General features: G+C 32.0%; 1 protein-coding gene across 1 annotated transcript; it reads right to left on the bottom strand.

Moving 5' to 3' along the window:
- Nucleotides 1-40: 40 nt before the first annotated feature.
- Nucleotides 41-12,974, bottom strand: LOC124937885 (probable glycosyltransferase At5g03795). The gene is made up of 4 exons (XM_047478217.1): nucleotides 12,834-12,974; nucleotides 1,230-1,447; nucleotides 802-1,144; nucleotides 41-712 (listed from the first exon to the last, which is right to left on the bottom strand). Exons 1-4 carry the CDS (start codon nucleotides 12,972-12,974, stop codon nucleotides 41-43), a joined length of 1,374 nt encoding a protein of 457 aa, XP_047334173.1.
- Nucleotides 12,975-18,050: the final 5,076 nt, after the last annotated feature.

Here is an 18,050-nt window from a genome sequence, read left to right on the forward strand (position 1 = left end):
AATCATCCAAAAATATGTGTACATACATGTAAGTAGGTCATCATGATTGTAAACTATGAAGATGAACATTGAGTCTCCTAAGCCAAATGGAATGAAGAATCATATGAAAAACATCATACCTCTTTGGAGGATAATTCACCTCAAAATGCCTTCTAACTTTAAGCCCATTTTTGTGCATCTCTAAATACTTCTCCTCCGGAATTTCCAAGAGAATCTTCTTTAGATTCGGGATCTCCTTAACCGGGATAATCACTGCGAATTTCTCCCAATCTAGTACATCCCCAAAAGGTAAGGCATAGTGATCCTTAATAAGAACCGGGACACATCCCATGTATATCCCCTCCACCATTCTCGGGCTAGCCACTTCGTAACCGCTTGCACATATACAATATTTGCTCTTCCTAACTAATTTGTAGTAAGACATGTTCTTCGGGAGGTATTGGTGAACTTGGACATAGGGGTCCTTGTTCTCCCAATGCTTAAATAATATGGGCCTAACTGGCCCATGATTCCCTCCGGCGAAAAATACTAGAATTGTTCGCTTGGAGGGGAGTGGTCCACCGATCAAACCTTTGGTTGTTCCGGTTGGAAGGTGGATTTCTGGGATGGAAACGTCTTTCAAAGGATTAAACCTTTCGGACATGTTGGCATTGCACAAGCCTCGAATTGAATTGTTTACTAGCGATGGAATGGCAAAGGAAATTTCAGGACCCTGAAAATGATCAGAGCGAGTTAATTTCTTAGTATTCTAATATCATTGTAAATGTTTTGTTTCATTACTATAATTATGTTGTTACTTACCCAATCATGGCAAGCGACCATGAAATGGTCGGCTCCCATGGTCCGATTCCAATAAGTGTACTTATTAGAAATGACGTTGACATAATCCTTGGCAACCTTCCGCATCGGACCCCATTTGTGATCATTCTGGTATACGACCATGGCTATTTCTGTCACGCTAAAGGGTAAGAAGAATAGATGTGCCTCACTCGGATTTCTAGTTCGAAAAGGGCTGGTTTCAATATTTTGTAGGAAGAGTCCCTCAATGGCATAGATGTTGGTGCAATGGCCATTATGGAAGATTGGTGGTTCACCTTCTTCATAGATGAATATCTTCAATCTCTTCTCCATTTCTTTGTAACTCCTATTATACAAAATAATTATCATAATTAATCATAACTTGACAACTTAAAATAAAGTCATGATTTTCGCAAGTGGAGCGCAATTACCTCTCAAATGTCACATGGTTCCAATAGATTGAACCTTCGGAAGTTAAGTCCATGTCGGAAACGGAGACATTTTTATTTTTTGCTTCTTTTATTTTGGCCCGAGCACTTCTTAAACTGTATTCGACTCTCTCCAGATCATCGTAAGTTCTTAGAAACTTATCCTTGGAATGAATCAATTGAGTTTGATTTTGTAGGGAATTCGCTTTATCTTGAACGTTCTATCAAAATTAAATAAAAATTATAATGTGATATTGTTAAATTAAATAATATTTATTATTCCTAATCCAAGATTTTCATATACTAGAGTGAATAAAAGTAATTTCCCAAATTTAATTTATTAGATTACAAGTTTAACCTATTTCATTCTCTTGATCAATTCCAATCCTTTTTGTTTAATCTTCTTTTCTAATTATATTTTTTGGGTAATTCCATTTCAATATAATAAAATAAAGTTTGATGCTAATCCCTAGGAGTGTTTCTTAGAAAAGGGGAAAAAGTGTTTAATTGCATATCCTATACTTCTAAAAGCAACCTTGTTACATAGTCCCAAAGCAGCCTTGGATCTAAAGCAATTCTTAATAGAAATAAAAAAAATAAATTATAATATAAAAGCAGAAGTAAAATATAGATATAATTTGATAACTAAAATATTTTACTTCTTATAATTATAAAAATATTTTGATTGTCTTTTCAAATCATTTAAATAAACTACTTTTGTCTCAAACCATGTTTTTTCATTTTAATCAAAAACAAATTCCCAAATAATCTTGGCTAAAGACTTGTTTTAATTTAATAGATAATAGCCAAGTAAAAAAATTAAAAAAATTATTTTATTTGATTGAATTTAGAAAGCTAGTACTATTTTTTTATTAAATAATTCTTATTTTAATTTAAAGTGTGAGAAATTTTATTTTAATTTATTTTTGTATGTATCTTTGATATAAGAAAATTTACATTCGAGATATTAGTGAGGTTTAAATAAAAATTATTTAAAATCAAAACTATATTTAATTATTAAATCACCCTTAAAGTTAAATATTTGGACTATTATTTCTTAATTAAAAAGCTAATTTATGAGTCACGAGACAATTAATTTAGTTGGATATAAAATATATATTTTTATGAAAAGTTTTTCTAAAAATATTTTCAGAATCTTTGGCAAATAAAAAATGTAAATAATATTTATAAAAATAATATAATAATATTTTAAAACGGCCTATTTCATTTATAGTAAATATTTAATTAATTTCTAAACAGAAATGTATGACTGCAAAAGTTAAACGTAAAAAAAACACACACACAAAGAAACACATAGTGATGAAGTTCTTACAGTTTCTTGACTTGACGATTGATCATCAGATGAATTCCGGCGAATCGGCGCCGGAGAAGAATGATAGATGAAAGACACCGGCCACTTGTCGGTGTTTGATTGGCTCATCATGACCACCACTACGAACACCAAAATCAACGGGAACAAAACCCAGATCACCCTTTGATCCATTTCTCTCTCTCTATAATATATACAAAATGATATATTTTGTATCCCTAGATTATGTGTTTATGAGAAAGAGGAGAAAGAGAGAGATTTTCTAGACAGAGAAAATGAATATGAAACGGCCGGGGGAGGGAAGGATAAATGTTAATATTTAATTATTTGCTTCTTCATGAAAGAAAAAGAAAAAAAAGGTATTCTCCACGCAAGCATATATAGACTTTATTTAGAAACAAAATCTGTTTTTACTAAAATCTTATAAATTCACACAATATAAACATTAATGGAAAAGATAAGGAAGTTTAAGGGAAAAAAAGTAGAAAGATAAATATTTAGTCAAAGCTTGAAAGTGTTTTATTTATTTATTATATTGGTCAAAACATTTCATTAATTCACATTTACACGGAAAATTATATCACACAAACTATATCAAAAGGAGTGAATCGAACAAAGCATTGAATGGAGAAACTTGAGTTCACTTATTCAATTTCTTGGGTTCATAGTTATGTTTATAAATTTTGATTTGATATTAGCGTTTTTATTTATTTATCATAACCATGTTATCTAGATTTTTTTCTAACCCGACCATGGAATAATCATGGTTGGTTCTGAAAAATGTCTCAAAATCCTCTTTAATTTGTTGTAAGCCTCTTTTTATCGAGCATATGATCCACCAAATCTGACACAAATTGGATCAATGTAATTATTAACACACATAATCATGAGAGCCTCTTTGAGAACTTGGGTTGTTTGCTCTATCTCTTGTTCTCTCAAAAAAGAAAAGAAAAAGAATAGTGTAATTATTATTTTTTTAATTTTTTTAAAATGACTATTTTGTTCCTTCTTGTGACATGTGCCATTTGACATAATTGTCTTCATTCTCAAGAGTGTTTGATGAATGTTAGCATCATTGGCCGACTCCTCCTCTCAAGTGGAACAAAAATGGCGCGAGATCCCACTATAATTGCCTCTCTCCCATTGTGTGTAGAGTCATGGTTGGTCATAGGTAAACTAATTAACTAACATATGGGCTAAGACAACCTCACCATAGGCTGCCGATATCACCCAGGTAGCTCAAGTGATAAGAGTTGTTTGTTCAGTCACGAGTTTGATTTTCACTTAAAATGCATTAAATTAAAGTGGAGATCGAGTCATTTCGGGAAAAGCTAAAGACGAGAGATCGCGTCAGGAAATACATAAAAATTTTGGATTCAAGTTGTCTGCTGTATGAAAAGGAATGAAGAAACAACTGATCATCTCTTCGGGAACTATTCATTTGCCTCGAAACTTTGAAATAAATTTACAAAAATATGGAGATGACCAAATTCTCAGGAGACTGGAAAGAAATCGAGGAAGTGACTGTGAAAAAAGCGAAGGGCACAAAGTTTAAGTCAAAGATTTTCAATGCGGAAACGGGGATGGCACTTTGTCCCCCGACATCGGTCTTGAGGACTTTATCAAAAAGTAACTAGTTTCGGCGGGCAGTCCTTCACTGAAAATGAATCCATTTTATAAAATGATTCAGTGTAATTTATTTTCACACTTTCTCTAGACCCAATTCAGCTCAACAATTTACAACATATGACGGGAGAGAAACGCGAGGGAATTCTCGAGAAATCAAATAAGTCGGGAGCAGACCTGGGATGATATTGTAACTGACTGTAGCGCAAACCTCTGCAGGAATGTATCATATCAGGAAGTCACCGATGATTGGTTGTAATTCATTTATTTTTAGACAGTAACAAACTTAATTTACTTAGGTTTGTCCAGGAAAATACAGAAACTCATTTTTTTTTTCCGTTTTTAGGAATTTAGTGACACTAAGTTGTTTTTTCAAAAAAAAAAAAGTGGTTATGGGGTGCTAGCTTCCAATATTAAAAAAATAGGAAAACATAACTAAATAGTTCATGAGGCAAGAGTCTATGATAGTTAAAGATAAGAATATAGAACGATACAAAAAAGATGATTAGAATAAAAGTATTGTATTGTATAGAAAATATGTATGGGATAATAAAAGGTCTAAAAATATGAAAAACGTAAGATATGAAAAGCCTAAGAATATGAAAAGCAAGAGAATATTAAATGAAAATTTATTCCCTTACATATTTTAAATGTTTTGTTTAATATCTTTCCACAAATGAAATAGAGTGACACACAAAGTGAGTTTGTCACGTAGAGAAAAACGGTTTGAATCAAATCCAAGTCCTTTAGTGAGTAGTTGACAATTTGATCATCAATAGGTATATATCGATTGATGAAAGATTTTTGAGAAGCACGTTCACAAACGAAGTGAAAATAAATATCTATATATTTTGTACGAGCCCGTGTGAAGTTGAGGGAGAGAGATACAAAGTTCACGTGATAGAGATTGAAACCAAACGAGTTCAGTAGTGGCATGTGTTATAGCTCAATATTTAGATTATGTACTAGACCGAGCAACAACCTCTTGTTTTTTGAAATTCCACGAGATAATGTTATTACCAATAAATATGTAGTAGCTCATTGTAGAATGACGGTCTTCAGGAAAACTAGTTCAATCGGAATTGGAAAAAGCAGAAAGTTTGATGGATGAGGATAGACCATGCCGAATAATTTCACGCCACCCATAGTCCGAGTAAGAAGTGACTCATAGAAAGTTTTATTACTTTTCTTCCATTCAGTCTTTTCATAAAAAGGAGAAAGAAAAAGAATGATCGATTTCACCCGTTCTGAATAAATAAATAGAAGTTCTTGGTGGGACATGATGTGACGAAGATATCGAATAATTATGTTCACAATAGTTCAATGAGTGGTATGGTAGTAGGTTACTACATAAATTGGTAAGCACGATTGACAGTAAATAAAATGTATGGTCGATTATGTGTTAAATATGGGGAGAGTGATACATGAATAAAAATGTATCGTTTATGGATTCATGAAACTAAGGGAGAGAAGAGTAGTTTTCAAAGTTATGTCATTCACGGGGCATGTTTGAGACCATAGAGAGTTTTGTGAAATTTACACACATGATTTGGTTAATCAGGATGAATGAGACTAGGGGTTGAAACATACAAACTTTCTCATTAAGGGTTCCATGTATAAAAATCATTGATTGTTGATGTAGTTGATGGATTGGTCATTGATGAGTGCAACAATATTTAAGATAGTCCGGATGATAGAATGTTTCACAGCCGAACTAAAAGTTTCTAGGTAGCCAATACCTTTTTTCTTATGAAAACATTTTACAACTAATTGGGATTTATGACGTTCAATGGAACCATCATCTTTTTATTTGACTTTAAAAGTCCATGTACCACATTATTCTAAGAGGATTGAGGAACAAGAAACCACATCTTGTTTTGAATGAGAGCATTAAACTCATTAACCATGGTAAAAGGCCATTGAAGATCTATGTTAACAACGAAAAAACAGGTGGGTGGAGAGATAGAGATTGTTACAAGGTTTAAATTGTGAAAAGCATGAGTTTTAACACTTGTGATCATATGGTACGAAGATCATTATAGATCATGGATGATAGTGGAGAGCCCACGTTTACGAGTGGGTGGGTTGGGTTAGTTGTTTGGTAGATGATTGGTGGTTGACGATGATAGGGTTCATAGATGGGGAATGTGACAATGATGAGGATGTCATTCATGGGGGACTTGTTTGAGACCATAAACAGTTTTGTGAAATTTACACATAATTTGAATAATTAGGATGAATGAGACTAGGGGTTGAACCATAAAAAATTCCTCATTAATGGTTCTATGTTCAAAAAGCATTGATTGTTGATGTCAAGTTGATGGATTGGTCATTGATGAGTACAACAATATTTAACATAGTCCGGATGGTAGAATGTTTCAGAGCCGAACTAAAAGTTTCTAGGTAGCCAATACCTTTATGCTTATGAAAACCTTTTGCAACTAATCGGGATTTATGACGTTCAATGGAACCATCATCTTTTTGTTTGACTTTAAAAATCTATTTGTATCCCACATTATTTTGAGAGGATTGAGGAACAAGAAACCACGTCTTGTTTTGAATGAGAGCATTAAACTCATTAACCATGGTAGAAGGCCATTGAAGATCTATGTTAACAAAAAAAAAGGTGGGTGAAGAGATAAAGATTGTTACAAGGTTTAAATTGTGAAGAACATGAATTTTAACAGTACTTGTGATCATATGGTACGAAGAGCATTCTAGATCATGAATGATAATGAAGAGCCCACGTATACGAGTGGGTGGGTTAGGTTAGTTGTTTGGTTGATGATGGTGAGGGTTCATAGATGGGGAATGTGAAAATGATGAGGATGTTTCATAAAGTGGTGAATTATATAATGTGATTTGGGGAGGAGTAGAAGTAGATAATAGGGATGATGGAGTAGTTGTTTGGTATATGGAGATAGGTATATTTATGAATGATATTGGTGGTGGTGGTGGTTAAGATGGATGATTGGTTAAGTTTGATAGAGTTGAAAAAGAGAATATTTGTTCATCGAAAGTAATATGTCGTGAAATGTAGATACGACCAGTAGGAATATGTAGACATTGATATCCTTTATTATTGAGAATGCAGACAATGAATGTGCACCGAATGGATTTAATAACAATTTTATCTTGATTGTATGGCCTCGTTAGAGGATAACATGCACATCCCAAAACCTTCATATATGCATAATCAAGTGTTCATTTATACAAACATTCATATGTAGATTTATTGTCCAAAATGGGTGTGGGAAGTCAGTTGACGAGATAAGCAATAGTGAAATCCCAATATTTAAATGACACAAAGGATTGAGCTATTAATATTTGATATGTCTTAGTTAGATGACGGAATTTTTGTTCAAAAATATTGTGATGTTCAATTGTGTATGGACAAGAAAAACAATGTTGAATTTCATTTAGCTCGGTTAAGAATTCAAGATAATTGAAGCATTTTAATATTTTGTTGAACTAGTTTTTTACCCAAACTTTAATTTAGTAAATAAAACACTTTTAACTTAAAAAAAAAAAAAAAAAAAAACTTTGCACTCTTCACCTATTCCCATTTTTAATTTAAAATTAACATTTTGATATTTCACTATACAATAATATTATTTTTTTCTTTAATTATAATACAAAATTATTATATGTTTTTAATATAACATAAAATAATTAAAATACAAGAAATTATATTAAAAATAAGAACATAATTTTATTTTTGTCCAGGGTACCCAAACATTGGAGTCGCTAAATTAGATGGGTGATCTTTTGAGTTCTTGGTATCAAATTTTTATGTTAAATATTGTGTAACTTATATGTTTACATTGTAGAAATAGTTTAATTATTCTGAATATTTTATTAATAAGTTTTTATCATTTATTTCAATTATAAAATCTTTTTTATTAAATAATAGTGGATCAAGTCATGACTAGTTGAAAATAAGAACTCAATATATATATTTTAAAACATTAGCAGTGATCAACCCATTCGATAATGTAGTAAGCAGTTGCTTCTTTATTTAGACTTCAGATGCATTAATAATTGATAACGTTTTTTTTTTTCTTTTTTTATATTTGCTTAAATTTTATTGTTGTATAGATTTGACCCATCTTAACAAACTTTGGAGTCCGTTTGATCTAGGGTTTTAGATTGTTTTAAATATTTTTTTCTCAATCAAATTATTATCGTTAATCTAATTATTAAATTCCTCAATTCATTAAATAAAATTTTAACATATTTTTAATTAATTTTAATTAATTTTAAATTTAATAGTTCATTATAATAAAAAAATCATAAATAATATATATATTTTTTTTTCTAGAAAACCCATAAAATCCTATAAAAAAAAAGTCTAGATCAAATAAGTTGTTGTGATGACTTATGGTTTACTATTTTTCAGTGTGAAAATCATTTATTAGTGGATTTGTTATATAATAATATTGTAAGACAAACTTGTACTCAACCTAGCTAGTTTTATGCAAGGAGTACATTGTAGTATGAAATTTAGAAAGATATAAAAATAGTTTGTGTCTATATAATTTGTTTTTATATTTATATATGAGTAATAACAGAAAAAATAGCTTTAATTAAGATGTATCCAACTTATTCATTAATAATTAAAAATTTCATTGCAGTTTCCAAACGAGACAAATGAGATTAATCTTACTTGCAAAGTCAATATACAAGAACTTTTATAGGATAAAATACACAAAATTTGAGTGCACAAATTCACGTTTAATGATATAAAAGTGAGACCAAAACAAACTCATCAATGTGTTAGGAATAATTTTTTTTTGTGTTTAACCGTTTTCCAAAAAAAAATAATTCTTGTTGTGAATGATTTATGAGTAGATTAAGCCAACAATTTATTATAAATCATATATCTAAATATATATCGTAACATGTTTGGAAATACATACATAAATATATTCAAATTTATTATAAAATAATTTAATTATAATAATAAAGTATTTAATGATAAAAAAAATACAGAAAAATACTATAATATTTTATTTATTTATTTATTTAAAAATTATATTTCTTTTACAATATTTGATAAAGGCGTTAATTTAGAGGAATTAATGTTCTGAAATATTTTTTAATTATATATATATATATATATACTATTAAATTTAATAACTTTGTTGTTCAACACTATCTCTATATTTTAATTAATATTTTTGATATAACGATAAAATATCGGTAATTTTTTTACTCTTAAGTGAGTCTATACATTATAGTCCATTGTGTTATGTAGGGGTGAGCAAACGGGTAAACACACAACTCGTATTATCCAATCCATATTCAACCCAAATTAAATTTATTCAACCCATAACTCAACCCATATTATTTACAAATATGGGTTGGGTAACCCAAATAATTTTTTTATTTTTTCATTTAACATTTATTTGACTCATTTAACATGTTTTTATCCGTTTAACACGTTTTTACTTTTTAACATGTTTAACATAATTTTGACACGTTTTTGACACGTTTAGCATATTTTGACACGTTTTTCATATTTTTGAAACGCTTAATACGTTTTTAACACGTTTTACACGTTTAACACATTTTTGGCACATTTAACACGTTTAACACATTTTGACACGTTGAAAACGTTTTTAATATTTTTGGCATGTTTAACACGTTTTTAAAATATTTAGCACGTTTTTCACATATTTTTCACACGTTGACACGTTTTTCATGTTTTGACACGTTTAACACGTTTTGACACGTTTAACATGTTTTTCACGTTTTGACACGTTTAATATGTTTTTCAATATGTTTAACACGTTTTTCACGTTTTTGACACGTTTTGACACGTTTAACACGTCTTTGATACGTTTAACATGTTTTGACACGTTTAATACGTTTTTCACATGTTTAACACGTTTTTTTTCATATTTTTGGCATGTTTAACATATTTTGATATATTGAACACGTTTTTCACACGTTGACACGTTTTTCATGATTAAGACACGTTTAACACATTTTGACAAGTTTTTCACATTTTTGGCACGTTGAACATGTTTTTCATGTTTTTGACACATTTAACATGTTTTTAACATGTTTTTACATGCTTTGACATGTTTAATACATTTTTAATATGTTTAACACATTTCCATGTTTTTTTACGTTTTGGCACATTTTTTACACGTTTAATACGTTTTTTACACGTTTAACGTGCCAAAACGTGAAAAATGTGTTAAACGTGTCAAAAACATGAAACGTATTAAACATGTCAAAAACGTGTTGAACGTGCGAAAAATATGTTAAACGTGCCAAAAACATGAAAACGTGCAAAAAAATTTGTTAAACATGTCAACAATATATTAAATGTTCCAAAACATATTAAACATGTTATAATGTCAAAAACGTGTTAAACGTGTTAAACGTGTCAAAACGTGAAAATGTGTTAAACATACCAAAATGTGTTAAATGTGCTAAAAATGTGTTAAACGTATTCAACATGTCAAAAACGTGTTAAATGTGTTAAACATATAAAAAAACGTGCTAAACGTGTTAAACATATCAAAAGCGTGTTAAACGTGTTAAAATTTTAAAAACGTGTTAAACGTGTCAAAACGTGAAAACTATGTTAAACTTGTAAAAAAAACATGTTAAACATGTCAAAAATGTGTTAAACGTGCAAAAACGTGAAAAACGTGTTAAACCTGTCAAAAACGTGTTAAATATGACAAAAACGTGAAGAACGTATTATTAGTGTGAAAACGTGTTAAACGTGTTAAACATGTCAAAAACGTGTTAAACGGCCAAAAACGTGAAAATGTGTTAAACGTGTAAAATGTTATAAGTGTGAAAACGTGTTAAAAATGTTAAAAACGTGTTTAACGTGCCAAAAATATGTTAAACATGTTAAAAATGTGTTCGACTTGAAGTTGAAAGATGATTATGTTATATTGAATTAATAATAGAAAATTAAATTAAATTTATATAATTTGGATAACCTAACCCAACTCAAATTAAACTCAACCCAACCCAAATTAATATTTTGGGTTTGGATGTGTTTGGGTAAACACAAATTATGCTCACCCTTAGTGCTAGGATTTTACCCAAAAAAAATTGTATCAATTTTATGTTTTATGAATTAAATATATATATATATATATATATATATATATATATATATATATATATATATATATATATATATAAAAGAAATAAATAATTATACTTTTATTTCATAAATTAAATTTATAAGGCTCAAATTTTAATATATTTATTTTGTTTCTAAACTTTAACAAATTTAGTTTATTTTTCAAATAAATTTAATTTTAATTCAAATCTTTTAAAATAATTTTTAAAGATCAAATCAAAATATAATTATAATGTAATATTATTAATAGATCTAATTCATAAACATTCTCATCATCCATTGTTGTTATTAGTGAGTCTACTTTTATTTGAGTAAAATGATAGTGGATCCTTTTAAAAGCCTGAATCGTATTATACTTTTATATCGACTAGAAGGAGAACAATTCACCTTGTAAAAATATATAATGAACTTGAATTGTTTCGGAAATTCAAGAAATTAAAAAATTAAAAAGAGTAAGAATTTTTTATTAATTAAATCTAAATTAATTCATATTTATTATTATTATTATTTTGCAGATGCAAATGCAATTAAAAATCGTTTGAAACTTTGTCTGTCGCATTCACGTTGTCTAACTTCAATCTGTTACTAAATTTAGTTTTTTAATATTTGTTAGTCTCTATAAATGTTGAATTCTTAAAAAATATATTATATTTTATTATAGTTATATTTTTAATTTTGTATAACGTTTATTAAGTAAACATACTAAATTGATTTTTTTATTTTTTTGTAAGTAAATATATTTTATTCGGCATGAAATACTTTACCGAAATCCAGGTACGGTAAATGTATGAATTTTGTATACCTATATTTTCGGTACCAATAAAATATATAAAAAAAACTACGGTATACTATTCGGACCCATCCTAAGGGTAACCAATAAATTTTAAAATTCACTCAAAACTCTTATTATTAATATCTATTTTAAGAACCAATATAGTATTTAATTTATTTATATATTTATAAACTCGAACAACAAACTATAACCTATATATAAAAGTCATTATATACGGCAATCGTGGGATATATATATTTTTAATTCATTTTATACTTTACATTTTCTTGGTATCTCAGTACCTCTTTAAGCTACATTTTTTATGTTTTCAATGGAATATGAATTACCTAAATCTGCCTTAGATTTTAGATGGTTTATTAGTTGTATCAACTTAGGATTGTTGGGCTTAAGCCGAAGCACAAACACATGCTGAACCTACTCCCTAGTGTAAGCCCACCTATGAGCTAGGGAGATAGGGCAGACCAACTCCAGGCCCAAGCCAATCGATCCAATATATTAAAGACATTTTTTCTAATTTTGTTATATATAAAATAAAATAAAATAAAAATATCTATATATATTAAATAAAAACAAGTTATCAGTATGGGATATTTGTTAAATTAAATTAAAAAAAACAATATAACTAAAACAACTCAAATAAACATACTACAAGAGAGATATTGGAGAATTAATGTGTTTATTTGATGGATGATAATTATTTTATACCGTTAATTTGATATGATTATTTATCCACAAACATACATGGAGATCGTTACCGCGATCGAGCAATTTGGTGACCTCAAGAATATGACCGTCGAGGAGATTGTCAATCGTCTCAAAGTCCACAAGGAGAGACTTCACGGCTACGGAGAATAAGAGGAGGAACACATATTGTTCACGCATGATGAATGAATGTCACGAATGAAGAAAAATGGAGAAGTCATTTTTTCTTTTAGATCGTCGAGTCGTAGCGGCAACGGTAGAGATAAACGAGGTCGTGGCAAAGGGCAAGGCAAGGTCAAGTGCGAGGTCATGTAGAAAGCTCACCAGGACAAGATGACATCAAGCCCCACAAAGACAAGAGCACAGTCAAGTGTTACGCTTGTCAAAAGTACGGGCACTACGCGTCTTAGTGTCCTAACAAAAGGTCTAACGATGAGGCAAACCTCACTAGCTTCTATGACGAGGAGCCAACATTAATGTTTATTGAGGTAGTAACGAATGCTTTGCCCTGAAAATGATGAGGCAAACCTCACTAGCTTCTATGACGAGGAGCCAATATTAATGTTTGTTGAGGGAGTGACAAATAACTTTCCCAAACACAAGGAGACAAATCATGAAAAGTTCGTGCAAGAACCGTCCAAAGAGGAACCAGAGGTGGAGAAGAAAATATGTGTGAGTAGAGATACTGTGTTCGAGTAGGAGAAGAAGTGAGAGTGGTACAGCGATAACAATAAGCTTGTACAAAATTCTGTGGAGTTTGGAATCCTATGAGATGTCTATGCGGAGGAACCACTAGTAGAGATGGATCGTGATGAATTGATTTTGTTCACCACCGATGAGCCAACAACATATCACGAGGGAGTAGCCGAAGATCCGTGGAATGAGGTCATAAAGAAAGAGTTCGAGTTCATCAGAAAGAACAAGACATGGGAGCTCACTAACTTACCACCCAGTCATAGGACCATCGGGTTAAAGTGAGTTTTCAAGTTGAAAAGAGACAGTGAAGGCAACATCCTCAAGCACAAAGCGAGATTGGTAGAGAAAGGTTATATGCATAAGCAAGACGTTGATTTTGAGGAGACCTTTTCATTAATGGCGAAACTTGACATAGTTAGGCTAATTCTTTCCATCGCAACTCACTATGGATGGGAGAATCACCACTTGGATCTCAAATAAACATTTCTCAATGGTGAAATCGAAGAAGAAGTTTATGTCGCTCAACCTGAAGGTTTCATCATCAAGAATAAAGAGCACAATGTGTACAAGTTATACAAGGCTCCCTACTGACTACATCAAGCACTAAGGGCGTGGAACACTTGCCTCAACAAGAGAATGATGAGTCTCGGTTTCGTGAAGTGTTCTCAAGAGTAGGTTGTGTACACGAGAAACTATGGAGAAGAAGTACTCATTGTTGGCGTATACGTCGATAACTTGATCGTGACAGAATAAAGCATCAAGGGTGCTGAGGAGTTCAAAAAACAGAAGATGAAGGAGTTTGAGGTGAATGATCTCGGGCTACTTTTGTATTATCTTGGTATCGAGGTGGACCAGAAGAAGGATATCATCGAGGTGAAGCAAGAAGCTTATGCGAAGAAGGTATTGAAACATTTTGCAATGGAGGATTGCAACTCGAGTAAGTATTTGATGGAAGCAAAGTTGCAGCTCGAAAAGGGTGTGGAAGGAAGCTTAGTAGATCCGAAAGAGTATAGGCGTATCATCGAGTGTCTTAGGTACTTGACGCATATTTGACCCGATATCTCTTATGTAGTTGGCATAGTGAGTCGATACATGGAGCAGCCTATCACTCTACACCAAAAAAGTAGTAAACATATTCTTTGTTAGGTGAAGGGAACAACGAACTATGGGATATAGTTAAGAAAAGGACGAGAAGTTGAAGAACTCATTGGTTTTAATGACAACGACCTAGCTGGTGATACAAACGATTGAAAAAGTACTAGAGGGATGATGCTTTATCTCAACGGGAATCTGATCACCTGTTAATCTCAAAAGCAGCGAACTATTGTTTTATCTTAATGAGAGGCGGAGTTTATGGAAACTACTGCAGCGTCGTGCCAAGGACTTTGATTGAGAAACTTGTTGAGCGAGGTGCTCGGATGCGATTCGAGACTGATAACCCTCTATGTCGACAATAAGTCTACAATAATATTAATGAAGAACCCGGTGTTTCATAGACGCAACAAACACATCGTCACTCGGTTCCACTTCATCCGTGAATGTGTCGAGAAATGACATATCGTTGTAGAGTTCGTAAGCACTAGAGAGCAACGTGAAAACATTCTCACTAATGCACTAGCTGTTGAGTTATGGAGCCTACACTTATAATAAACTCTACATTGTTAATTATAGTTTATTGGGTTTTCTTTTTGGTTTTGGGTTTGGGCTTGACCAAAGATATTTAGGTTTATTACATGAATGTTTACCTTATAAATATGTGATTATTAAGGGTTTACATTGTGAAAACAGAATTCTAGAGAGATAAAGGGTGAGGCAAAAACTCTGTATTCATTCTTCTTCTTCATAGTAAAATCTGGTGGTGGCTGAAGTTAATGTAGCTCAATTTGAGTGAATCACTATAAATCTGTGTCTTCTTGTGTTCTTCTTTCTTGCATTTTTACAGATTGTTTCAAGCTGGTCGGATTTGGGAGATACAAATCCTAACAACTGGTATCAGAGCAGCTAGGCTAGATCTGAGCATTGGAAATGATAGCAAGTGAGAACAGTATAGGACATGGGATTGGAAGATTTGATGGGACAGATTATGCCTTCTGAAAAATGCAGATTGAAGATTATCTTTATGGAAAGAAGCTTCATGTTCCTTTGAGTGAGAAACCAGAGAAGATGGATGAAGCTGAATGGAAACTCCTTGATAGACAGGTTTTGGGAGTTGTCCGATTGACGCTAGCCAAGACGGTTGCTCACAATGTAGTAAAAGAGAAGACCACCATGAGTCTGATGAAATCTCTTTCTGATATGTATGAGAAACCATCTGCTAACAACAAGGTACACTTAATAAAAAGACTCTTTTACTTAAGAATGGTTGATGATACTTCTGTTACTACTCATTTGAATGAATTCAATACAATTGTGAATCAATTGCTATCTGTTGAGATTGATTTTGAGGATGAAGTTAGTGCCCTAATTTTGTTAGCATATCTACCAAATAGTTGGGAACCTATAAGGGCATCAATTAGTAATTCAGTTGGAAATGCTAAACTGAATTTTGTTGAAGTTAGAGATCATATTCTTGCTGAAGAGGTTCTTAAAATTGATTCTAGTGAAACATTCAAAGGTTCTGCTCTGAATGTGGAAAACAGGGGAAGAGGTAATGATAGAAATTTCAACTGAGGTAAGAGTATATCTATGTCAAGGAGCAAGAGGAGTCAGTCCAAGTCTGGGCGGACATTTGAGTGCTGGAATTGTGGTAAACATGGTCATTTAAAGAGGAACTACAAAGCACCGAAAAAAAATGGTGATGATAAAAATGATGCAGTCAACGTTGTTACATAATCTGTCACTGATGCGTTACTTTTGTCTGTTGATAACCCGATAGATTCATGGGTTTTGGACTCTAGAGCGTCTTTTCACACCACTACTCACAAAGAATTAATGGAGAATTATGTTGCTGGAAACTGTGGGAAAGTTTATCTCGCAGATGGTGAGTCGCTGGATATTGTTGGCATGAGGGACATCAAATTGAAGATGGCAAATGGTTCTGTTTGGAAGATTAATAAGGTGAGACACATTCCAGGTTTAATGCGCAATCTGATTTCTGTTACACAGCTTGATGAAGAAGGTCACAATTTCATTTGTGGAAATGGTGCATGGAAGGTGACTTAAGGAGCAATTGTTGGTTCTCGAGGTCACAAAACTGGAACGTTATACACGACTTTAACTTGCAGAGAAACAGTTGCTACTGCAGTTGATGAATTGAAGAACAATGAGTTGTGGTATTGCAGGCTGGGCAATATGAGCGAAAAATGGATGAAAATTCTTTTGAAGAATAGACAGATTCCAGAATTGAAGTCTGTTGAACATCAGTTATGTGAAAACTGCAATCTTGGAAAACAGAAACGGGTGAGTTTCTTAAAGATTGGGAAAAAGTTCAAGAAAGAAAGACTAGAGTTGGTACACACTGATGTATGGGGACCTGCACATGTTTCTTCTATTGGAGGATCACAATATTATGTGACATTTATAGATGATTCGACAAGAAAGATATGGATATATTTTATGAAGCACAAGTTTGAAGTATTTGCTATTTTCAAGAAATTGAAGGCTTTGGTTGAAAATGAAACAAATCAGAAAGTTGAGTGTTTGAGATCTAACAAAGGAGGTGAATATATCAAATCAGATTTCAAAGAGTATTGTGCTGTGAATGTGATCAGTATGGTGAAGACTGTTCCCCGAACGCCTCGAGAGAATGGAGTAGTTGAACGAATGAATCGAACATTGAACGAGCGTGCTAGAAGTATGAGATTGCATGCAGTGCTGCCTAAAACCTTCTGGGCAGAAGCTATTAATACTGCTGCCTATTTGATAAACAGGGGACCCTCTGTTCCTCTTGAATTTAGAATTCCTGAAGAAGTCTAGAGCAATAAAAAGGTAAACCTTTCTTATTTGAAAGTGTTTGGTTGTTTATCATATGTTCATATTAATGAATGTGATAGGAGCAAGCTTGATTCAAAGTCTAATAAATGGTTTTTCATTGGTTATGGTGATATCGAGTTTGGTTATCGTTTCTGGGATAATCAAAATCGGAAGATCATTCGTAACAGAAATATTATCTTCAATGAACAGGTTCTCTACAAAGATTGTGTTGGGAAGATCTCAGATGGTGATTCCAAGTTGGAAGAGACTGGCATAGTCGATTTGAGAGATTTTTCAGCTGAATATATACCGACTGTCGAAGAAGAACAATGTGTTGTTGAAGATGAAATTTTTGAGAATGTGGCCTTAGAGGTAAATCAGCAAACACCGGTTATACAGTTGAGAAGATCGTCAAGGAATCGAAAACCAGTTGAGAGGTGGTCTCCATCTCTGAACTATATCTTGTTGACAGATAGAGGTGAACCTGAATGCTTTGAGGAAGCAATAAAATCTGATGAATCAGTTAAGTGGGAGTCTGCGATAAGATGAGATGGACTCTTTGACGTTGAATCAGACTTGGGAGCTCACTGAGTTGCCAAAGGGAAAGAAAGCATTTCACAACAAATGGATCTTCAGAATTGAATAAGA

Source organism: Impatiens glandulifera, chromosome 5 (assembly GCF_907164915.1).
Source record: "Impatiens glandulifera chromosome 5, dImpGla2.1, whole genome shotgun sequence".
Taxonomy (NCBI): Eukaryota; Viridiplantae; Streptophyta; class Magnoliopsida; order Ericales; family Balsaminaceae; genus Impatiens; species Impatiens glandulifera.